The sequence below is a fragment of the Phascolarctos cinereus genome, unplaced genomic scaffold (assembly GCF_003287225.1).
Source record: "Phascolarctos cinereus isolate Bilbo 61053 unplaced genomic scaffold, phaCin_HiC Scaffold_5;HRSCAF=322, whole genome shotgun sequence".
NCBI classification, from domain to species: Eukaryota; Metazoa; Chordata; class Mammalia; order Diprotodontia; family Phascolarctidae; genus Phascolarctos; species Phascolarctos cinereus.
In genome coordinates, this window is record NW_027555958.1 from 76,184,590 (window position 1) to 76,209,909 (window position 25,320).

Here is a 25,320-nt window from a genome sequence, read left to right on the forward strand (position 1 = left end):
CAGAGATGACAATAATAAAAGGCTACCTTGCTTCATTGCTTCTAGCTATTCTTAAGGTCCTTGTGGCCAGGACATTGTTTTTGACTGAGGTTCTGTCCTATAGATGGAGTAACTCTTCTTTTGGCTTTACTTCTTAACCTATGAGATCTTTGTTTCTCACTTCCAGCATCAAGTTCTTGGACTAGAACTTGGCACTAATATCAGACTTCATCTGCTGGCATCTTACATAGGCTGGGTAAGTAGGTAGGCCCTACACAGATTGTGTGCCAAAGGATAAATGATTCATGTAGTGAGAAGATAAATGTTGTTGTGTGATGAGCCAAAGTGAAGTTGTATCAGCCGTGAGAAGAGAATGTAGTCCAATTTCTCTTGCCATTTATAGAATGTTTCCATTATACTCATAGCTTAGAGTTTAGAGATGCACAAGGACCTTCCGAAGCGGCTTTATTTCACTGAGACAGGAGTGGCTGAAAGCCACCCACAGTCTGTCAGTGAAAGAGCAGTCCCAAAGGTCATTCCCCTTGAAACACCATATTCTATACTTGGCCAAATCAGCATCTTCCCTGGGAACAAAGTATACCATCAGCATGAGGTTATATCAGGACCCAGAAATACACATGAACAGGCTTTATTCTTGAAGTCAAGTTTTTGAAAATCAATTTGCACAGAATTGTATAAAAATCTATAAACCTTCACTGTGTAAATGGCTGCACTATTTCTATATTATGACATAAAGTCATTTATCTCTACCTCTACAATTCATAAACTACAGGAGCTCCTCGCAAAGGTATTATTGTAGAGAAAAACACTAAATAAATGATATGAATTGGAATAATGTAAACAATGCTAAACACTGAATAAACTAAGCTTCCAAGGAGCTGGAACCTTTTCTTATACTTTTGAGCATTTCTCAAAGCATACAGCATAGTTGGGTGTACCCTAGCTAATAAAAGAGGAGCTAATAAAGAATCCAATTGAAATGAAAAAAGAAATCAGCTATTTCTTTGTAGCAGGAGTCTACTGTCAGCAACAGAGATATTTCCTAACCTTAGTTTATTATCACACTAAGACACTTCAAGGACTTATTAATATGTAAAAGTAAAACTTCATGTGTAGGAATTCCTCAATACCAGGAACATCTTTAAGAAATATGACTCTAGCGGCCGCTAGGTGGCGCAGTGGATAGAGCAATGGCCCTTGGAGTCAGGAGGTCCTGAATTCAAATGTAAACTCAGACACATAACACTCACTAGCTGTGTGACTCTGGGCAAGTCACTTAACCCAACTGCCTCACCAAGAAAAAAAAAAGAAAAAGAAATGCAACTCTAGATTCAGAGATATATAGGAAGAGTACTTGAAATATACTCAACCGAAAACCACCAGTTTTTAGTAAGCCTTTTGGGGAGCATATGATTACTTATATTATTCTCTGGGTGCTATTTAAATCACCACTATATAAACCACACAGTATTTAACACACTTATTACAAATCAAAAGTGAAAAGGACAAACAAAAGTCATTGTATGAGATCTGATTTTTTTTTAATTTGAACAGAAAATAAATGAGAAGTAGATACTTTTTCTAAGAGAAGTGGTAAAAATATTGTTATATCTCATGAAATGAGTACATCCAAGTTTCACTTTAGTAGCCAATGATCCGCAGAATTATGCTGGGACAAGAATACAAAAAGCGCCTTTCTGAGGCCCAGTTTGGATAAAATTGATTATGCTAATTATACCGATTATGCTAGTTGAAGTTCTCATTGCGTAAATTAATAAATGTAATTTAAGGGCGGGTTTGCAGAAACAATATCTGAGGGGCAATCAACTTCTACATCAGCATAGAGTAATTAACATAATGATCCAAATATAATAAAAGGGCATTCAGAATCCACACAGGTAAACTAGACCCTAGGACGCAGATGATTTCTCCCACGTGCACATTGTTTTGGTAAAAGACCATTTTTTTAAAAACATGAAATCATGGTAAGAGAATGAGAGACCACATTGCCAATTAGTGCAATACCCTCACACAGGGCATTCCTAGGATACCTTAGATGTTAACACTACAGAACCACCAGACTTCTAAGGAATGGTCTACTAGGATACAGAAATGTGTCCAACTCTTTAAAAAAATTAAAAAAAAATCTCTTGAACAGTAGAACTTGATTTCTAAAGACCTTCCCAAACACTGAGAAGGTAAGGCAGATAATAACCACCCTTGTAAGCAAGACAAAGTGGATGTTGTCACTACATCTCCAAAAATAACTCCCAAACTAATCCAACACTGTAAAAGGATGGGGCACATTTGCTATTTAGAAGAGGAGAGGTCAGAGAAGCTTTCATGGAGTCAAAAGCCCTCTGAGACACGAGGAATGAGTGTAAATGTGGCAGCTAAAGAAATCTGTCACTGTGCAACTAACTGCGATCATGTGATGGTGTGAAAGATTTTCATAATACACTATGATTTTTTTGTGTGTTCCCCAGTACCTTGGGATAGCAAAGAAAACCCAGGACTGTCTTGTTAGAACAGGACAGGTGATGACCCCAATTTTAAATAGGGCTCTTCACTGAAGGAAAAGGAAGGTCCACAAAAGTCAAATTAGCTGACTTCAAATGGTTTACATCCCAGGATGAATCAGGTTACACTGATTTAAGCCCAATTTAATTCAGGCAGGTTTTTAACCACAAGAATAAGGACATTCTTAGTACATATTAACAATTAAACCAACATATACACAATTAGCAATATCCTACATAATATTAAATGTTTTTTAATCGCTTGTTTTGGATTATTCTATACCTAGAGTTAATTGTTTTTAAACAAGCTTAATAACTTTATTTTACAAGGTACTTTGTATTTCCATGGGTGCTCTGAACCTATTTCAAGAAAGCAGCTCTAATTCTTCAAATTTTACGAGCCAAACTCAACTGTGTCTTCAGTTATCTGCTTGAACTCATAATTGCCTCTCCCATCCATTTGCAGATAATACTGTAAGAAAGAAGGAAAATGCATTAACTAGGATAAAGTCTACCTAGTATCAGCAAGCTTTTACTTATTACATTAAAAATTTTGCATATTTCATGCCACTACAACTCAAACTTTTAGTGCAGATGATTCTACAAGTCAAGTCTATACCGAGAAAAACAGAATGCACTGAAAAGGGAAAAAACTTTTAAACTGAACTCAACTGCTGCTTTATCCTGAAGATAGTTTAAAAAAAGATCTTCTCTGTTTAATAAAACCTCACCATATAAGATGAGCCTCCAAGAAAGTAAAGGTTCTCAGTAGTAGTGGCAAGGTATCACAAAGGAGTCAGAGAGCATATTTCTGTCTTCAGTGTTTAAATATCTGCTACAGAGCTGGCCAAAACAAGGGCTACGAAGGCAGCAAAAGTAGTATGGAGGACAAGGAGATGTTTCTTATAATTTGAAGAATATATTGTTTACTTCTGCTAATACTATATAATATCTATGAAAATACAAAATGATAGATTACTAGAGGAGAAACTAAAAGGGCTGGAGGAACACATTTCTCTTAGGCAAGTTAACAGTGTTTCTTGAAGGAATATAAGAAATTCTTCAAGGATGAAATAAAAATGACTGGTAAATAGCAGAACCTGTTGGAATAGCAGTCTCTCTCTTTTTTTATTTTTTATAATCCCATGTTTAGTGAGATTTTAATTTTTCAGACTCCTGCATGCTCTTCTGCCTTGCCTTTCAATTATTTCATTATTTATTCAGAGTGCCTAAATACAACTTACTTATGCTTTTTCTAAACCAAGAAAAAAAAATTTAAGAAAGTTTTTAATTGCTTAGAATATTTATAAGCTGTAGATATACACAAATGTTTGGGTATATTTTACAGAAACTTTGACTTGAACAGTTATCTCTATTCAAGAAAAAATAGGCTTTATAAAATCCATATGTATTAGAAATTATTTTTAAAAGCTAATCTTTAGCTTAATTAGGCCAAGATAACTGTATTCCAGTACCAATAACTTCAAAAAGAACACTTTGAGGCTTTCTCTCTTTAAAGGTCTAAACTAGGGACATTCAGCAATTATTTCCAATATTTCTGAAGTAATTTTTAGTTAATTTTTCACATTTATGCATCTTATCTTGCCAGGTAGATGATATATTTCTTTGTGTCTTTCACAGTTAATGCAGGAGACCTGCTCCTATCAAGTGCTCAATAATTGTTTCATTTTTCCATAGCTCCCTCTTATCCTAAAAGTAATATGTAACATAAATTAATCTTAAAATATAAGTGAATTCAAATTAATTAACTTTTTTAGAGTTTCAGGTGCATTTCTGGCGACAGGGACCACTGATGCTCTACTCTAACATACCAACGACTTCACTCTAGCACAGAGACAAATGAAACACAACATGCTGACCTCACTACAATATTACATAACTTTATACAATAAAGATCACACTTTAATCATTCTACTCAGAAACTTTTTACAGTGCAATGAAAAAAAGCAGGAGACAGCAATCAACATCTTTTCATAACTATGAAAACAAAACCTTCCCCAAATTCCTATTTAATAGTCCATCTCTTTTCTCAAAACCAGATAATAAGAAGGGCTGTATTTAGCCACATTCCTATAGGCGTTAGAATCACTATTAAATTAGAAATTACAAAAAATCCATTTATAGCTTCATATAAACTTCACACTAGTCTGTTGTGGGGTTCTACACCTCCAATAGGATACAAGTTCCTTGAGGAGAGGAGCTGTTTCATTTTTGTCATGATACCCCCATCTCCTAGCACAGTGACTTACACATAATATGAACTCTAAGTTTCCACAAAGAAAGTAATTTGGGATTGTACATATCTTTTGGGTAACTGTGTTTTTAAAAACACAAGATCACTAAAAAAAATTCACAGCATTTAATAAATATTAACAAAATGACCATTTTCCAAGGAATTTTATAGAACATATTAAAAGAATGAGAAAGATGAAATAACTCAAAATATCTGAAACCATTTTTATTTGGAAACAATAAAATTTCAAGGCGAGCTAAAAACAAAAAATACGAACCTCATGGTGTTTCCAGAGGGATTTTCTATGAGATACAGTGAAAAGAGTGATACCAACCTAAAATCAAGAAAAATAATTTATGTATTTAAAAATGATACAACTTCATTAATAAACTAGCATCAGCACAGAGTCTGAATTTTTAAAGTGTAAGCCCTAAATTCTAATGACAGTTCTGCCACTAAATGTGTGATGTGGAGATCCTTGGGTGTGGCCTTCTGACTGAGTTCAAGTTTGACAGAACAAATCCTTTTATTAAGGGGCTTTGTTCTGTGAAGTCTGGATTCAAAGGGCCACACTTGAGGTCCTAGAGGGCCACATGTGGCATAGAGGCTGCAGGTTCCCCATCCCTGGATCAGACAACTTCTAGATCTCTTTCCAGTTCCACTGTTGTAATGACAACATAGCCACTGCAATAATTACCAACATTCATACTGATGTAGGTCTTCATGATTTATAAAATTCTTTCCTCAAAAGAATCTTGTGATTAAGTGACACAAACACTATTACTCCCATTTAACAAATGAGAAAACAGGACCAGGGAAGTAAAGTGATTTATTCCAAGTCACAGAGCCAGTAAGGGCTGGAGCCAGGACTTGAACTTAAGTCTTCAGATGTACACACAATCCCACGCTCTTCTCAGTCCACTATACTTCTCGGACTGTTGGCTAAAAGTGAAGAAAGCTTCAGGTGGTACAGATAAAATCTAAGATCAGATAAGAAGTCCTAAAGTGTCAGGTCTTAATCTACTAAGTGCACTAAGTTCTTTCAATCACATTTCAGAAGATCCAATAAATTACTTTCCCTGAAAAGTAAACTTCGAAACCAGTTATTTTGTTTAGATATTTTGATAGCTATTTTCATCAATAGAAATTTCTGCTACTGATCAAGCCTTATCATTAGGTTTGAAAATACATCTGATTAGATTTCTCAGTTCAGTGTAATAATATACAAATGAGTATGAAAGCTATTACCGCTATATAGAGCTCTAAAAAATATCACATAATTTATCTGAAACAACAAAAGATCAAGAACATCAAGGGAACTGATGAAAAAAAAATGTGACGGAAGGAAGCCCTAGCAGTACCAGATTTCAAACTATATTACAAAGTGGTGATCATGAAAATAATCTTGTAAATAGATTATGTAGATAGTAATAAATGATCACAGAAAATCTATTGTGTGACAAACCCAACCTTTGGGAGTAAAAAGTCACTATTTGACAAAAACTGCTGGGAAAATTGGAAGGCAGTTTGGCAGAAACTAGACACAGATCAACATCACACACTGTATACCAAGATAAGAATGAAATGGATAAATCATTTAGACATAAAGGATAATATCACAAGTAAGACAGGGGAACGTGGAAAATTTTACCTGTCATATCTATGCATTAGGGAAGAGTTTATGACCAAACATGAGATAGAGGGGATCATGGGAAGTAAAATGGATAATTTTGATTACATGAAATTAAGGGTTTGCACAAAGAAAACTATTGCAGCCAAAATCAGAAAGAAATGAGGCTACTGGGGGAAAAGTTCTATAGCAAATTTCTCTGATAAAGGACTCATTTCTCAAATATATAGGGAACTGAGCCAAGTTTATAAAAATAAGAGCCATTCTCGAGTTGATAAGTGATCAAAGGATATAAATAGGCAGTTTTCAGAAGAAATCAAAGCTATCTATTATCACATGAAAAAATGCTCTAAATCACTACTGATCAGAAAAATGCAAATTAAAACAACTCTGAGATGCCACCTCACACCTATGAGACTGGCTAACATGACAGAAAAAGAAAATAAGAAATGCTAGAAGGAATATGGAATAATATGGGCTCTAATGTACTACCACTAGAGCTGTGAACTGATCCAGCCACTCTGGAGAATCTTTTGGAGCTACGCCCAAAGGGCTTTCAAACTGTGCATACCCTTTTACCCAGCAATACCACTACTAGGTCTGTATTCCAAAGAGATCGAAGAAAAGAGATAAGGAACTATGCACAAAAATATTTACTGAAGTTCTTTTTGTGGTAGCAAAGAATTGGAAATTGAGGGGATACGCATCAATTGGGGAATGGCTGAACAAGTTATGGTATGTGATAGAATACTACTGTGCTATAAGAAATGAAGAGCAGGCTAGTTTTACAAAGACATGGGAAGTCTTACATGAACTGATGCAAAGTGAAGTGAGCAGAACCAGAACACTGTATATATAACAATATCGTACCAATATTTAACTATGAAAAACTTATCTACTCTGTTCACACAATGATCCAAGACAATTCCAAAGGACCCATAACGAAAAATACTATCCACCTCCAGCGAGAGAATTAATAACCAATGAGTGCAGATTGAAGTGCCCCCTTTTTGACTTTATGTTTCTTTTTTTCCTTCTCAAGGGGTAACAGAAGGGTAGGGAGGAGGGAGAGAATTTGGAACTCAAAATTTAAAAAAAAGAATCCTCTGACTCTTACCTTCCGGCAATGACTGTAAATGTAGCCTTCTACATCAACACTAACAGCACTAGTACATTCATCTAAAATGGCAAACTGGGGTTTATGGTAAAATAATCTTGCCATCTGAAATAGGAAACAAAAATATTATAAGAAAAGAGTCAAAATAGTCATCTAAAATACAACAGTACAAAGTACATTTAGTCTAAGTTATTTAAATGTAATTATTCTTTAAAAGACACAATAGTAATACATATTTGTAAGCTATACCAAAAAAATGTTGTTTCCAGGAATTAAAGATAGGAGCTGAGGCACTGAAGATGAATATTTTTAAAAGTAGTATTTTATTACTTAACCTGAGCAACTGAAGAGCCCTTTTTAAAGGGGCAAATGCACATTTTTTCAAATATTCATATACAGAGCACTTATAAAAGTACATTAAAATCTCAATTTGGGCTTAAATAATTTAAAATTTACGATGATACCAGTGGAAGTTTTTACCTTTGCATTTATCATGAAGATAATCACTTTACAAATAATGATTATATTATTACAGTGGATATGTTTAATCTGCTCTGAACATGTTTTAAAGACTTTAGTCCTTAGTTTCCTCATCTGTAAAATGGGGATAAGAAAACCTGAAGCACTTATACTTCACAGCCCTGTTATGAGATTTAAATGAGATCATGCATGTAAAAAACTTTAGATACTTTACAATGCTATGTAAACGTCAGCCACCACTACTTCAATGTGTGAAAGGAAGTCTGTGAAGAGATATTTTTAGCTTCTATATAAGGAAAAATATCCTAAAAATTAGAACTTTCCCAAAGCAGAACAGGCTGCCTTGGGAAGAAGTGGCTTTCCTCTCACTGGGCATCTTCGTGAAAAAGTCAATGACTTGGCTGGCCATGCTGTAGGGGGCACTTTGCTTCTGGTATGGGTTAGATCGGATGGTCTCCAAACTCCCTTCTACCTACAACACTCTGTGAATTGGGGACTGAGGCGGTAAACGGGAAGAGTAATTGCTGGGTTTATGTCTTCTCACACAGAAAAGGGATCTTCTCACTGCTGCTGAGCACAGAGCTGGGGACAATGAAGAGAAGTGACAGGTAGGTACATGCTGGCTCAATATAAAGGAAAACTCTGTTATCACAGCTCACACTTACAGCGCTTTAAGGGTCACAAAGCATTTTACTGTCATCTTTCTGGAGATGATTCCCAGTAACACTAGCCTTCTTGCCATGTCTCACACAAGACACTGTCTCCTAACTCTGGGCATTTTCACTGGCTGTCCTCCATTCCTGGAATGCTTATCCTTTATCTCCATCATGGCTTCCTTCGTTTCCTTCAAGTTCTATCTAAAATTCCATCCTTTTCAAGAAGCCTTTCCCAATTCCCCTTAATGCTAATTATTTGCCTCTTTTTAGTACCCTCAATTTACCCTGTATACATATCTGTCTGCACAGAGTCATTTCCATGCTGTGTCTCCCACTGGACTATCACCTATGTGAGGGCAGGCCTGATTTCTAACACTCCTGGGACACAGCATGCACTTAATAAATCCTTGATGACTGACTGACACTATCTCCCTCAACCTTCAACCTGACCTTACCAATTGTCCATTAGACATTTCCTTTACTATATTTCTGGATTTGTGTTTCTAATCTGTTGTTCTCTCTTTCACTTCTTTGGAGAGACTCTACTGTGGATTCATGTTTCTCTACTCCTCTAATAAGTTCTGCCATTTGTTCCCTCAACGCCTTCTCTCGAGGTTTTGATGTGTCTACTGAACCATCACATGTCTTCCATTTGTAGTTCCACATAATCTGGGGAACCCACACTGTTTTGTGTTTCTTCCTTTTGAGATCTTTGGCGGATTCTTTTTTAGTGTTTTTCCCCTTTATATTGCCTTGCTGCATTTCCTCTTTGACAGTGGGTTTACCTTTGGGGATGAACCTTAAAGTTGTCTCAGCTTCCTCCCACTGTAAGGAATTCCCTTTCTACCGGCCTTTGTTCCCACTCTAAGCCACTTCTGGGAGGAAAGGCCTGGCTCCAGTTAGGCGGCAGTGTCCTTTCTATCAGGTCTACTGCAGCCCCATACCATGGCCCACTGTTCAATCCCTTCTATCTTTAGTTCTCCGCTGAGTATATGCCACTTATTTTCAGGCTTGGAGGAGGATGGACTAGGTATTCTGAAAGAGTTTCTGCCACCATAGGATTCCTTAACCAAGGTGCTACTCCAAGAAAATCATGGTATCTATCCCCTTCTTAGTCCTTTCCTTCTCTAGACTGGGCTGGGCAGGGTTGAAGTCTGCTGCTTTTTGCAACAATGCCCACGTGAAGGGGAGGGGATGAGGGCAGTGTGCCAGCAGATACTGCTGCAGGAGAGAAATACCTGAGTAGGTCCCAACACAGAAGTGTGTGAGTTGGTTTCTGCTCTCTAAGTGGTGGAGGCCAGTGGGAAGGGGAAAGAAGGGTACTGAATGAATGATAGAGATTAGGCTGTTACTTGTATGGCACCTTGATTTCTTTCTTGACTTGTGAATTCAGTTGTAATTGTTCTAACTCTGGAACATAATTCTTCTTTTGAGGTTTCTGAGAGTTAATGAGGAGTAGAGGAAAATATCTAGCTCTCCATCTTACTGGTCATGTGACAAAGCTAGCTGCCTTTTAGACAAAAGATGTCACAGAGACAGCCTTTTTTCCCCTAGAAGACTGGGTCTTCCTAGTCTCAAACTGACCTCTTTCAACTCTAAGTAAGATTCTAAAGGAAATAAAATATCTCACCCCTGCCCAAATATAAAATATATTTATGTTAGCAGATACGTAGTTCTTGGTTTCTATTCTCAACTTTTCACAGCCTGGATTTTCTGCATTTCATTTTCTTTAACATTACTCATGTTGTTGTTGTTGTTCGGTCATTTTTCAGTTGTGTCTGAGTCTTCATAACTTCATTTGGGATTTTCTGAGCAAAGATACTGGAGTGGTTTGCCATTGCCTTCTCCAGCTCGTTTTACAGATGAGGAAACTGAGGCAACCAGGGTTAAGTGACTTGCCCAGGGTCACACAGCTAGTAAGTATCCGAGGGCAGATTTGAACTCAGGGAGATGAGTCTGCCTGATGCCAGGTTTGGTACTCTATCCACTGCACCACCTAGCTGTGCAACATCATTCATGACAATTTTAATTTGCTTTTATATGCACGAAGTCACCTTTAAAACAAAAATTTCAGACTTCTTTTTGCTAAACCTAATAATCCCAAAGATATCCCTCAAATAAGCTACCACTTTTAGTTGCTAATACTTGCCTGTCTTCTCATCTATATGACCTATCATGCTAATCAGAAATCAAAAACAATTAATTTGCTCATGTTTTATTAGATAGGCACATACCACATCATAGGTTCAGATTATAACTTGAACAGACCATCTTCTTTTGGGGGAAGGGCAAATGAACTCATCACATATGATCAGGAAATTGGGATATACAAAAAAGGAGAACAGAGTTGTAGGTAGGCATGGTAAATAATAGATGGATAATGGTGATAAAAAATAGGGTAGTTTCCTTTTCCAGGTACCCAGGGTTCACAACCTCAGTTACCTTTGACTCCCTACTCTCCTTCATCTCACATACCCATTCACTTGCCAACTCTTTTACCTCCACAGCATCTCTCTAATCCGTTCCCTTCTCTCTGCTCACACAAGCCACTCCTCTCGTTCAGGCCCTCATCAGGTCTTGCTGGATTATCAAACAGCTTTTTAATTGGATCTCTGCCTCAAGTCTCTCTCCTCTCAAATCTATAGCCCAGACAACTGAAAAAGTGATAGTCCTAAAACACAGGCTGACCATTTCATTCACCTTCTCAATAAGCTCCAATAACACCTTATTGCCTCTAGGATTTGGCACAGTAGATAGTGCTGGACCTGGAGTCAGGAACGCCTGGAGTTCAAATATGCCTTCAGATACTATGTAAACCTGGGCAAGTCACTTGATCTCTACTTCAGTTTCTTCATCTGTAAAATGGGGATAATAATTTTACCTACCTCCCAGGGTTATGAGATGGTAACCTGAGATATTTGTAAAGTGATATATAAATACCAGATACTATTATGAAGCAGCTAGGTGGCACAGTGGATCAAGAATTGGGCCTGGAGTTAGGAACACCTAAGTTCAAATCCGCCCTCAGATATTTACAGCTATGTGAACCTGGACAAGTTACTTGACCTGCCTGCCTCAGTTTCCTCATCTGTAAAATGGGGATAATAACAGCCCCTATACCTCACAGAGTTGTTGTGAGGATCAAAAGAGAATACTTGTAAAGTGCTTAGCACAGAAGATGTTTTACAAATGTTTATTCTCTTCTCCCTTCTCTTCTGTTTGCCATTTAAAGCCCCAAGTTGCCTGTACTTTACTTTTTGGTACAACCAATCCACCAGCAGTCCTGTTCCTCACAAACACACAAGGCAGACTCTCAGAACCTCCTCCACGAGGCACTTCCTGAGCCCCCTTGTACATGTTCACAGGCTGCTATGCTCTCTTTGTATCCTTAGCACAGCCATGATCAGCACAGAGTAGGAACTTCAGAAATGCACGCTGAGTCATTTACTGGGTCAAAATATGCTTTCTTTCTATATCCTTCCAGCTATTGCTCTCTCTACTCTAAACTAGGTGCTCAAATTCTGGTATATGTAAATGGGAGTTTGCCATTGATTTAAAATCTATCTCCATCTTAACAGACTCACCAAACCATTAATCATAATATATTCACATTTGGTAAAAGTCAAGCTTATCTGACTTACCATTATTATACTGGGACTTTATATACTTTTAAAAAAAAAGAATCCACCAAATTCTGCACAGATTGTATCAGATTCTTTTACTTTTGATTTTAAGTATCAAAAATTCAAACACTTCTGTGTGGGGCGGGGGGAGGATGAGGCTTTGTTTCAGACCTGTGATTTCATTGGCGTGTGGAAGCTCCTTCCAAATATGAAGATCTGCAGCTTTATCTTCTATAAGAGAATTCCCTGGGGCATTGAGAAGCTAAGTGTCACAGCTAGTTGTGTCAATGAGAGGATTTGAACTCAAATCTTCCTTACTGCAAAGCCCATCCTTTGTCCACTAAGACATAACACCTCTATTTAGGATGGGCTTTGAAAAATTTTATGTCATTGTAGAGTACTAGATTAGATTCAGAAACAATAGGACTCAGGAAAAAAATGAAGTTTGAAAGAGTAGGAAAAGGGTCAGAGAACAAGCATCAGATCGAAGGAAAATAAGGAATCAGAAAAAGAAGGTGATTAATTTTCATTCTGGCTGTTATATCACCATAATTGTATACACCTAGCCTAACGCCAAACTCCTCTGACAACATTTTTAGAAAGTGATCCTGCAAGGTGCCAGCCTCAAGGGCTGCTGTTTCTCTTTTTGTCCGATCAAACATGTGAAGTACATACTATTCATTAACAGGCATCAGTCATCTTATATTCCTAAGTATATTAATGTAAAAAACAATTTCCTAAAAACTTAAAACAAAATTTACATTCTTGATCATAAAAATACTAGTCTATACAAGAGTGACTTTCAGTGAATAGGTAAGTATTCATTCAATATTTTCTGGAAGACAGACATACCGCCATTCTTTGTTTTTCTCCACCACTGAGTACATCCATCCAGTCCTGAACACTGTCCCAGCCTCCTTCCCGTTCCAAGATGTGACCCAACTGGACATTATCTAAGTATTCCTTCAGCACCTGTGAGCAAAATTATTACAGATTAAGGCCTACTTCATCTTTGTCCTTTTATTTTTTTGGGTTTTTTTTTCTTTTGGCTAGGCAGTGGGGTTAAGTGACTTGCCCAGGGTCACACAGCTAGTATGTGTTATGTGTCTGAGGCTGGATTTGAACTCAGGTCCTCCTGAATCCAGGGCTTGTGCTCTATCCACTACGTCATCTAGTTGCCCCCCATCTTTCCCCTTTTAAAGAACAGAATAGGAACACTCTTCTATTGCCAAAGATATCCACAAGTTGGTTTTTTTTTTAAAGAATATTTTCAATTTATCTAATATTTATCACATCAAAAATATGTTAAGCATGTTGGAGAAGAAGTAGGAAAATTGGAACACTAATGCACTGTTGGTGGAGTTGGGAAATGATCCAACCATTTTGGAGAGCAATTTGGAACTATGCCCAAAGGGCTATAAAATTATGCATACCCTTTGACCCAGTAATACCACTTCTAGGGCTATATCCCAAAAAGATCATAAAAATGGGAAAAGGACCCACACGTACAAAAATATTCATAGTAGTTGGTTTTGTGGTGGCAAAGAACTAGAAATTGAGGGGATGCCCATCAATTAGGGAATGGCTGAACAAGTTGTGGTATATGAATGTAATGGAATACTATTGTGCTATAAGAAATGATGAGCAAGCAGACTTCAAAAAAACCTGGAAAAACTTAAATGAAGTGATACAGAGTGAAATGTGGGATGACTGACTTTGACAGACTTAGCTCTTCTCAGCAATGCAAGGACTGAAGACTATTCCAAAATATTCAAGATGGAAATTGCTATCCACATCCAGAGAAAGAACTATGGAGTCTAAATGCAGATGGAAGCATACTATTTGCTCTCCTTTTCCTTTGTTGTTTTGTTTTACTGCTTCATCCTCATGGTTCCTCCCATTAGTTCTAATTGTTCTTTACATCATGACTAATGGGAAAATACGTTTAATATGAATGCATAAGTAGAGCCTATATCAGATTGCATGCCATCTTGAGGGGGGGTAGTGGGAAGGGAAGAAAATTTAAAACTCAAAATCTTAAGGAAGTGAATGTTAAAAACTAAAAAAAATAAAATAACATGTTAAGCAGCTTATAGAAGAATGTAATGCTACTGTGCACAGTTAAATGAAGAGTAGGGGTAATGAGAAAACAAGAAGCAATAACATTTCTAGAACGGTTAAACAATTTCAGAGTTAAGTCCGAGATATTAAAGTATGAAATGGTCACTTTTTTGGATAAGAAGCTTGTTGAATGACAGAGATGACAAACTGGAATGAACAACTTGATACCAAAACTGAAAAGAATAAAGCAGAGATTTTCATGTACTCAAATTTTTGCCCTACTGAATACTCTAACCTCAGCGTTATTGAAGCAATCAGCCAAATGAGACAAAGAATCTGTAAGATGATGTTTTAAGCAGGACTAGGCTATAAACACGCTCTTACCTGATCAGATATCCCCTTCCTTTTCTGGTCCTCTTTCCCATCTGGATAAATCACTTGGTCTCGAAGTGTTCCAAGCGTCATATAAGGTCTCTGGTTTACGACAAAGAAAAGGTCAACAGAAATGAGACAGTGATTTTTTAAAAGCTCTTCAAACAATAGACTATGAAATAACTCTAACAGGGTCTCACCTGGGGCACATAAAACAGTTTTCCTCTTTCAGGTTTAGTCAGACGCCCACCAAAGAGAGGCCACAGCTGAAAAAGAAAGGAGAAAAAAAATTTCAGACTTACTCTGATAGTTTGGCAATACAAGGTAAAACTGTACATTCTGAACTTAAATTGAACTTACTTCACCAAGAACACGAAAAAGTGAACTTTTTCCACATCCATTTGGACCACAAATCAAAACATTTGCTCCAGATCGAACCTAAAATACAAATTAGGGGGATGTCACTACATTGCCACAAAAATATAATTGTCATTCGATAATGTTTATTTATTGCTGAATTTTAAGCTACTACTGAGTGAAGAGGATAAGTTTATCCCATTCATATCCAATTATGACGGCTAATTATGGATTTCTTCCACCTCATCTTCTTCACTTCCTTTTCCCCTCTTTACAAAAAAGAGAGTATTAAAGAGTGTGCTCCATGCTAGGGATCTCTTTAAAGATAACAGAGAACATTCATACCAGGGCTTTGAGGTTTACAAAGAATTTCACATATATTCTTTCATTTGCTCCTCAAAACAACCTGGTGACATCTGATTCCATTCCACTGCTCCTCTTTTCTTTGTCCAATTCTAGACCACAGGCTCTTGTCCCATCTCTCTATCCTCAGACAGAATCGAGTCCAGGTTCTCATTGCCCTCGTCCTCAGTAAACAAACGCAGACTCCGGGCCTCTCTCACGAGCTGCGCTTCTCTGTTTGGATCCGTTCGTGAGTGCCCACGCTTCTAGCTGCCTCTTTGAGCAGCCCTCAGCTGGCAAGAAGAGCACTGCACTTTCTGCTTGGATTTCTTAAGGAAGAATACTACTTACACCAGGGTCAGACAACAATCTTCAATACTTCCCCAACTGAAACAACGAGATTTAGAGCTGGAAGGGGGTTTATAGGACCTCTACTCCAACTACCTCATTTTAGAGATGAGGAAAGTAGCTCAGGAAAAGAAAGCGGCTTATGATCTAAGGTCATCTAAGTACTCTACATGAAAGCAGAGTTGGAATCTGAGCCCAGGTTCTCTGACTCCAAATAGTCGTACACCTTTGGTACAAGATTCCAAACTATATTTAATGTTCCTACAAAAAAATCTATGTAACGATGAGACACACTTTCTCTATAATTAAACATAAAAATGCTCATGTAAATAAAGCAAAAAGTAACCCTTAAAATAGCCTGCCCTAGGGAAGGGGACAAGAGAGAGAGGTGGGCAGACTGGGGGAAGGGTAATCAGAAGCAAACACTTCTGAGGAGGGACAGGGTCAAAAGAGAGGATGTAATAAATGGGGGGTGGGATAGGATGAAGGGAAAATATACCTAGTTTTTCACAACATGACCATCATGGAAGTGTTTTGCATGACTACACACGTATAACCAGTATCGAGTTGCTTGCCTTCTCAATGAGGGTGGGTGGGGAAGGAGGGAGAAAATTTGGAACCCAAAGTTTTAAAAACAAATGTTAAAAATTGTTTTCACATGCAACTGGGAAATAGGATATACAGGCAATGGGGTATAGAAATCTATCCTGCCCTACAGGAAAACTGAAGGAGAAGGTTGGATAAGGTGGGGGGAGATAAAAGGGGAGGGCAGATTAGGGGAAGGAGTATTCAGAATGCACAGCATCTTGGGGTGAGGGGAGGGACAATATGGGGAGAAAACTTGGAACTCAAAATTTTGTGGAACTGAATGTTGAAAACTAAAAATAAATAAACTAATAAAATCTGAAAAAAAAATAGTCTGCCCTATTAACCTATTATAATTTTGCAAATAAACACAACAAATTTAGAAACAACAAAGAATCAGTGTTCTTCCCATTTAGCTGACAGAGAGAAAATAAAATTCACTATTAAAATGAAGTTGGCATTGGATATCATGTGACCTTCGTGACAAATTATTTATAGTGCAGCTTTGCCATCATTCCAATCTTTGGAGTCAAAACAAAGAATGTTATTAATAAAAGGTTAGAACTAGCTGTCTGATAGAATTTTAGCAAAATTATATCTTAAAACTATGATATTTCAGTAAGTTGAAAGACTCGCCCAGGACCTCATCATGTGTCTGAGATGGAACCAAATAATAAATTTTCATATTTATCTTCTAGTTCATATTTTAAGTGGTTTTGTTTTATATATGATAGTATAAAAACTTACTTCAAAGTTAAGATCACGAATCAAGATATCTCCATTTGGTGTTGCTAAAGGAACATGATCAAACCTACAAAGAAAATTCACACACAAGAAAACTTCGTATTAAACACATTAAAGTACATAAGAAAGGAGGGCATTATAAAGTTCATGATGTAAAAGCGCCAATAAAAGCTCTATAATGTTTAGTTTTTTGTACATACTTAATAACATTATCTAAATTGATGATTTCTCCTACACCAGGGATCAAGGGAATGACTTGAGCTCCTTCAGTACCTTAAATGACAAGTAAGTATCAAAGGTTAATGATGGATCTTTAATTATATGAAATTGTATAAATGAACTAATTTTTATTTACCTTTCTCTTGCTGAGATACCATTGTGCGTTCATATTTGCCATTATTCAAGTCCTTCAGTACTTGCATTAATTCTGTAATCCGAGCTGTGAAACTTTTCCAAAAATTAAAGAAACATCATCACATTTTTGGATTTGTATAGTTCCATGAAGCTTTGTACATTTTCATAAAAATAATTTAAGTTTATGAATTGGAGCAAAAGAAAAAAAATTAAAAACTAAAAGTATCAAATCAGTATGGTTATATAAAAAGCCATGATTCTACAGGCAGAGCATCTCAGCTTTTGTTACACCTACGTGACCTTTGGCAAGCTATTTAACCAACTGAGCCTCAATTCACTCATTTCTGACGTGGTCTGTGAGGTTTCTGATCCTGTAATTCACTTCATTCTCTCACCATCTTCTCCCACATGCCTTGCCACCAGAATCAGAGATAAGGCTCCTGGTGCCTTAACCTTTCTCAACACCAGAAACTACTGTCTAGGGCCCCACTGTCCTAAACAATGGTTGCTTCGGTCCTTCCTCATCTTCCATCTCCTGGATTCATTGTTTCCTTTAAGTGTCAGCTAAAGTTTTACCAAAGGCAAGAAGACTTTCCCAGTTGTTAATCTTAGCATCTTCTTTGTCAAACTACTCCCAATTTATCCTGTATGTAGATGTGTGTGGGTGTGCACGTACGTGTGCGTGTTGTTTGTACACAGCTGTCTGCATGTGTGCAGACTCCCCCATCAGACTCTAAGTTCCATGAGAGGAGAGACTGTTTTTAATCTTTCTTTGTATCCCTAGTGCTTGGTACTGTTCCTGGCACATAATAAGCACATAATACATGCTAGATGGCTGACTAGCAGAAAAAGCACTGCCTCTAGAGATAGCAAATGAAAGAGGAAATGATTTATTCCTAAACAAAAAGAATCAGGCCACCGAGGTGTCAAGGAATCCAAGGGAGCACAAGGAGTCAAAGGAAAGAACAGTCATCAAAGGCACACAGAGTTCAAGTGGAAAGGGGCCTCAGAGGCCGGCTGAGCCAACTCCATAACTTTAGATATGGGGAGACTAAAGCTTAGAGAGAAGTGAATGACCTGAGGCAATACACAGAGGTAGAAAGTGACAGAGAGCCAGGACTCAGCCCTACGTCCCCTGACTCTCAATTCTGACTTCTTTTCACGGAACTACACAGCCTAATTGTGGTTAACAGAGTGAAATACTCTAAAGACAACATTTTACAGATATAACTATTAAAATAGTCACAACAAAACAACACAATGATGATTAAGTGATTATATATGGAGCGGTGTCTCCTCATTTCTCAGCTAACTGGACTTCTCTATGAGTTCCCAGATACCTATTCTTCCACTACCCTCTGCCTCTGGGGCCCTCCTTCTGACTCTTCCATTTAAAGAGGGTGCCCAGACCGGCCATTTCTTCATTTCCCACCAGGTTACACTCCTCCAGATTTCTCCATCATGCCAGATACCTTCCTCCCTGCCCACTTTCAGCTTCATTTTATGTGCTGTCTCCTCCTTTAGAATGAAAGCTCCTCAAGGGCAGGGATTGTTTTTCTTTTTGCTTGTATTTGTATTCCCACTGCTTAGCAGTGCCTGGAATAAAGTATGTGTTTCATGAATGTTTGTTGACTGACTGACTACTGTGCTAGGTCTTGTTAACAATCTAAAGTTCAGACATGACATAGTTCCTGCCCTCAAGAAAGGGGGGAGGAGGGAGAGAGGAGCAGTGCAGGAAAAGCATTTATTAAGAGTCTTGCTAAGTGCTTTACAAATATTATCTTAATTGAAGCTTAAAGTCTGTAAGTAAACTAGTCAGTTAAACGGAATCTAGTAGAACATCCAATTTGGTTGTGAGGATAATGGTGACCTCTGCGAGAAAACATTTAGTACAGTATTAGAGATGACAACTAGAGCATAAGAAGTTAAGAAATGAGTGCATGGGAGGAAGTTGTGGCAGTGAATATACCTCACTCTTTTCAAGAAGTTTATATATTTGTATAATTTATGATTTTGAGTTTTCAAAGTTTTCACATGGTATCATATTTGGTACAACAGTTTTCTTAGATAGGCAGGGCTGGGATTAGCATTTGTATTTCACTTATGAGGACTCATAGGCTCAGAAAGGACAACTGACCTTCCCAAAGTAACTAGAAAATGGCAGAGCTGAAATTAGAACACTTCCTCTTTCCCATTAAACTGTGAGCTCCTTGAGAGCAGGGAGATATTTTTAACTTTCTTTGCATCCCTAGCACTTAGCACTGTGCCTGCTACAGAATTAGGTGCCTAATAAATACTTGCTGACTAAACGACTTACAGTTGTTTTCCTTGCAATGGAAGAGAAAAACTGTCATAACCTAGCAACATTCACTACTGATACCAGTTACAAGAGTGAAAACAGACTAGCAAGAGCAATCGGTAGAAGAAAATCTGCCCTTGGATAACCAATGTTTTAAGTATTTCATTGCGCACATGGAAGATTTGCCTTTTTCTGCTTCTAGGCCACTCTTGAGGTTGCTGCTTCTGCAAGCAGTACTTACCCCTGCCCATTTTCACCTATAGAGATCCCAAGCATTCTTACAGGCTGAAGCCCAAACCTCATTTCGACCTTGCAGCCTACCTTGATTCCCCCAACCTGAAAGTCATCTCTTTCTCCTTTTAATTTCCATATCAATTTGTTTTAATTATTTGTACAGCATTTATCATAATCTCTCTTACCTAGTTATCTCTATAAACGTGTTGCACACTCCATTAGACTAAGTTTCCTGAAGAGAACTGCCATTTCTTATATAGATTTTTATATTCCCCCCTGTGCTGGCAATCAACAAATATCTGCTAAATAAATTACCTAGGTGTCATCAACAACAATATACAGGTAAAAAAGACTTTTGCTGTCGTCCATTACCAAGTCCTTACCCAGCTAATCTGGTCATTTCACGACCAGCCAAGACTATTCTGCCCAGAGCTTGAGACATTCTCAGAAGCATTCTTCCACTTTGGTAGTAATCCTTAAGCAGAAACAAAAGTTTATTTTCACCTTCATTGTCTAATTAGGTAAGATATTATGTTGGCTTATTTCACAAACTGTTTACCTCCAAAAGTTCTGAATGCGTACTCTTAAGATGTCGAGGGTGTGATAAGTCCAGGAAAGGACGACTAACAACCAGGTAACCAACCACAGTGGCAAAATCTGTAACATAATATTTATACTTAAAATGTTCAAAAATAAATACTTGATGTCTTCTTTTTAAAATCTCATCCTATCAGAAAAAAATTACTTACAAATACTTACATTTGGCAATAATGCTATCAACAAATCCCATGGAGAATCGAAATAAGATGAAATTATGTAAGTGTTCCACCTGGCCAAACATAAAAGCGAAACATACAATATTTATTAATATTTCCCATGTCTTAAAAATGATGATATTAAAAAGCTATGAATAAGCAGATATGAAAAAAGATGAATGAAATCGATTCAACTATAAGATAGGAAGCTGAAAACTGGGGGAAAAACTTGCATCAACTATCTCTGACAAGGGTCTGATATCCAAGATGCATAAAGAACTAACAAATATTTAAGATTGAAAGCTATTTCCCAATGGATTAGTCAAGGGAAATGATCAATCTTCAAAAGATGAATCAGATGAACTATTAATGATATGAAAGATTGTTCCAAATCACTAATAATAAGAAATACAAATCAAAGCAGCTAGGATGTTCACCTCACACTCAGGAAAACAGCAAAGATGACAAAAGATGGGAATAATCAATGTTGTTAGGGCTACAGGAAGACTATAGCCTATAAGACATACCAATATTCTGTTGGTGGAACCTATGAATTGATTTAACCATTCTGGAAAGCAATTTGGAATTATGCTAAGAAAATAATTAAAATGCCTATGCCACAGAACTGAGGATCATAAATTTAGACCTGGAAAGAATGACTGGATCCAATTCACCCTCCATCCAAAAGAACTGCAAGAGAATCACTGACAAGATCCTCCAAAAAAAACTGGTGCTGACACCCTACCTCACTCCAAATACGAAGGAGCTCAGGAAGGTGGCTCCACCATCCACCACTACCAATCTTTCCAAGAAGCATCCCCTCCCCAACTCACCCACCTACTTTCCTATTATCATCTCCTCCTTTTCCTTCTCTTCCTCCCTTATCTCCCTGCTCTGGGAACTTTATACTTGAAGTATGGAGAGCCAAAGAAATTCCCTGGGAGTATGGAGAAAGTACATCAGTTTGGAGTCAGAAGACCTGCATTCAAATTCCGAATTTGTCACCTGTGTGACCTGTGGCAGTTTATTTTAACCTCCCTATTCCTCATTTATAAGGGGTGTCATGGGGGATGACACTTAAGGTCCCTTCTACCTCTAAATCTATGGATGATGCCTCATAGGCAAAAATAGAATGACTACTTGTTGAATATATGGCTGAGGGAGACTGTTTTGGGGAATCTCTTGGACAAGATAGTCTCTAAGCCTCCCTCTCTGTTAAAAATAATCAATTTTCATGCTATCTGGTGTTCACCAATTTTATGCCTGAAGTTTCTGACTACTACTACATACACATATCTGTATGTGGCTGTGTGTGTACCTATATTTTGGACAGATCAGTAACTGGACAAATGAGCTAATCCAAGTACTGAACCACAGAGTGGACTAGAACGCCCTGGGAATTAAAAGCATAATACTTTCAATTATTCCAAACTACCTCCCTGAAACAATGGCCCAAAGTTTTAACAATATTCTATCTATGATACTGTGTGGTTTTGAGTCAAGGGACACCACAATCTCTTAAGTACTGAAGGTGAAGGTTACCAAAAGAGCAAAGAAGTACAGAATGGGCTAGACTAGGTAGTAAACACGTTACCAATGAAGGTCTCTGTGAGAAAAATGGCATAAAATACATCATCATAAATATGTATGCCTGCAAAAGGGACACCAGTCATGTACAGAGAATAAGGGATAACTGATGAGGTGGCTGTCTGTTTCACTTGTATTCACACAATGTCAAGCTTCCTAGAGGAAGACCCCCAACATTTTGGGTGGATCTCCAATTCCTAACCACTGGATAATTTATGGGAGGACATGGACAAGAGTTTTATAGGATGAGAGGGCATATAAAGATCGTAATTTACATTGCTGAAAGGACTAGCCACACCTATGACTGCAGATCTACTGAACTATCAACATATGTCATAACATATATTAATTACAAAGTAATAAAATTTTTCTTTAATAAGTCAATCATAGTTTCTTTTTTTCTTACCAGTTTACGGAAGACTGAATGAATTGTTTGCTTTTCTTTTTTATTCCCATTGTAAAAGGCAATTTCTTCACTATTAAAGGGGGAAAAAAAAGAGTATTAATATATATTCTCAACCTGAGAGAAAGCACAGTATGAATGAATTCAAATGTATCTCTTGTGCCTAAGAAGAGCCTACCCAGTATGTGACTATTATATTATTGGCAGCTTAATTCATTATCAACCTTTGAGAAAAATGACCTCATCCTTTTTATCTGTTCATAAAAATAACACATTTCTATACAACTATGGTCTAAGGCCACCTATCCACAATCTGTACAACATTACGGCAAAAGTCTTGATTCCTGTTTATGAAAGCAGGTTCCTGTTCATTGTGGGTAGCCTAACTTTATTTCAAATAGTCACAAATGAAATATCAACACTAAAATGCACCTCAATCTGTTTTTCCCCTTTTATTATATCAGGGACATCAATAACATATTACAAATTATTAAACCAAATTTTTTACTTTTCAAAAAGGAGTGCTGACAGTAGCAATAAATTTTCATCAAAGTCTAATTAAGATTAGAAAACAGTACTACCTAAATATTGAATTAAGTTTCTAAGAGAAGTGTCCATAGTTTCTGAATTTACTTGGATATTCAGTCCAGGCACCATATGAAATAATGTCAAGAAAAATATTTTCTTCAAATTTTACCCACATACATTGTTTTCCACATTAAAACAGGTAATACAGCTGTGTTAAATCACTTCTACCAGCAGATTCTTCTCTAACCAAAATTAATTTTGTCTACATCAGAACAAAAGACTAATTTTAAGAAGTAGTCCTTTAAAAAGAACGTTTTTCTCTTTTCTATTTCCTCTGGTATGCAAGGCAATCTCCAACCCTAGATGAGTAAATACATCTATATATACTTATTCGCTATGCCTAGACCAAAAAGTATTTATTCTTCAAAATGAGACAAACTGCTAGTACAACCAGAACCAATCACTTTGCAAATCATCTACCTACTCAACCTCTTTTTCTTTTACAAAAACAGAATTTTTAATAAATATTTGCTAAACTGAATTAATCTTTCACTTTCAAGGAAACTTTATAAAATCATGAAAAGTAGAAGGAAAGAACATTATGAGATTTAGAATCTCCAAGATTAATAAAATTTATCAAAACTTGTAGCAGATTTACATGCTCATGTAGTTTCCTCATGCCTCATTTAGAGTCAAAAGAATTTGGAAGGGGAGGGGAGAAGAGGATAAATTATGAGCAAATTATGAAAAATTTTCATTTATCTTACAAATGATATTTTATTCTGAAAATAAAAAAGTAAATCATGGATCAGGCTAAGAAAAGATCATAAAAACATTTCCCTTGAAGTGCTATGACTTTATTGTAATTTGTTATCTGTATATCTTTAGAACACTGTATTACTATTATACTAACAGTAAATTTAATATATAATCCTAAGAATGGAAAGAACATCAAAAACAAGATAACTGAAATCAAATACTTCAAAATTACAATGACCAAGCTTGGATTAAAAGAAAAGATATGAGAAAAATATTCACCAATCTTCTTGGCAAAGGACTTTGCCACTATGCCTTGGAAGATCCCTCCATCTCACTGGTTAGTTCTTCCCTGAATCTCCATCCTGAAGAAGGTCCTAGGCCAGCCAGTCTCCATTTCTCTCCTAGCTCCACTGGTGACTCTCTGGACTTTTGGCGTCACCATGCCCCCACCAGGGTACCTCCTCTTCCCACTCTCCAAGACCCTTTTCAGCTACCTTTTACGTGCTGCCTTCCTCCATAATAATTTAAGTGCATTGAGGGCTAGGACTGTTTTTATTTTCATTTGTATTTATATCCCCAGTGTTTATAGCATAGCTCTTGGCATATAGTAAGCACTTAATATATGCTTGTTAATTTGATATCACTTAAGAAATGAAAATTAACTTTAACTATGTAAGATATGGAAGTCACTGTCAGGGGTACTACACATTAAATAGTACTAGGGAATTTGAAAGGCTCTCTAAAATCTCAGTAACAGGCTAAAAAATTTTTTAAAATTCTCAATAAGCAGTTTATCAGTCATCTTTGGTCTTGTTCTTTTCCAACTACATTTGTAAAGATGCATTTATCATATCTTTAATCAAAAATTCCATTTACCTGTTTGTGATGAGCCGAGAATTGACATATCTATATTCTCCTTCATATTTTTGTTCAGTTATTGTCATCTTACCAATGGGTCTCCTGAGGCGGGTCAGGAAAAAGCCTGAGACAACCAAATAGGCCATCATACTAGCCGGTCCCTGTAATTGTCAGGGAAAAATATAAACACTAAAAAAAAAAATCATGATATTTTCACTAGAAGAAAACTACTGCACAAATCTGAAGTTACCACCTACAATGACTTTAAAAGTGGTTACTGGGACTAGGTAGAAAGGAGAAAATAATAATGGCAAAATAATAATGGTTAATTTTTGTTGACAACTAAAATTTTGAGTTACCCATGTTTATGCTAAAAGTTAAATAGATAATCCATATCCAAAAAATTAAGTATTATTCAAATTTACATTTTTTACCTTAAAATCATATAAACATAA

The 25,320-nt window shown here is 36.9% G+C and overlaps 1 protein-coding gene across 3 annotated transcripts in view; it reads right to left on the bottom strand.

Annotated features, from left to right (window-relative positions):
- Positions 1-1,519: 1,519 nt before the first annotated feature.
- ABCD3 (ATP binding cassette subfamily D member 3) overlaps positions 1,520-25,320 on the bottom strand; it is a 91,931-nt gene continuing 68,130 nt past the window's right edge. For all 3 annotated transcript variants that reach the window (XM_020999359.2, XM_020999363.2, XM_078155006.1), the window contains 15 exons: positions 24,884-25,026; positions 22,724-22,793; positions 20,735-20,804; positions 20,535-20,632; positions 20,359-20,450; positions 17,444-17,535; positions 17,289-17,361; positions 17,092-17,155; positions 15,073-15,150; positions 14,913-14,978; positions 14,725-14,814; positions 13,132-13,251; positions 7,521-7,625; positions 5,051-5,107; positions 1,520-2,991 (listed from right to left, as the gene is read on the bottom strand). In XM_020999359.2, the coding sequence (XP_020855018.1) occupies positions 2,914-2,991; positions 5,051-5,107; positions 7,521-7,625; positions 13,132-13,251; positions 14,725-14,814; positions 14,913-14,978; positions 15,073-15,150; positions 17,092-17,155; positions 17,289-17,361; positions 17,444-17,535; positions 20,359-20,450; positions 20,535-20,632; positions 20,735-20,804; positions 22,724-22,793; positions 24,884-25,026 (1,296 nt within the window). In that variant the 3' untranslated portion in view covers positions 1,520-2,913. The remainder of the gene's footprint in view (positions 2,992-5,050; positions 5,108-7,520; positions 7,626-13,131; positions 13,252-14,724; positions 14,815-14,912; positions 14,979-15,072; positions 15,151-17,091; positions 17,156-17,288; positions 17,362-17,443; positions 17,536-20,358; positions 20,451-20,534; positions 20,633-20,734; positions 20,805-22,723; positions 22,794-24,883; positions 25,027-25,320) is intronic.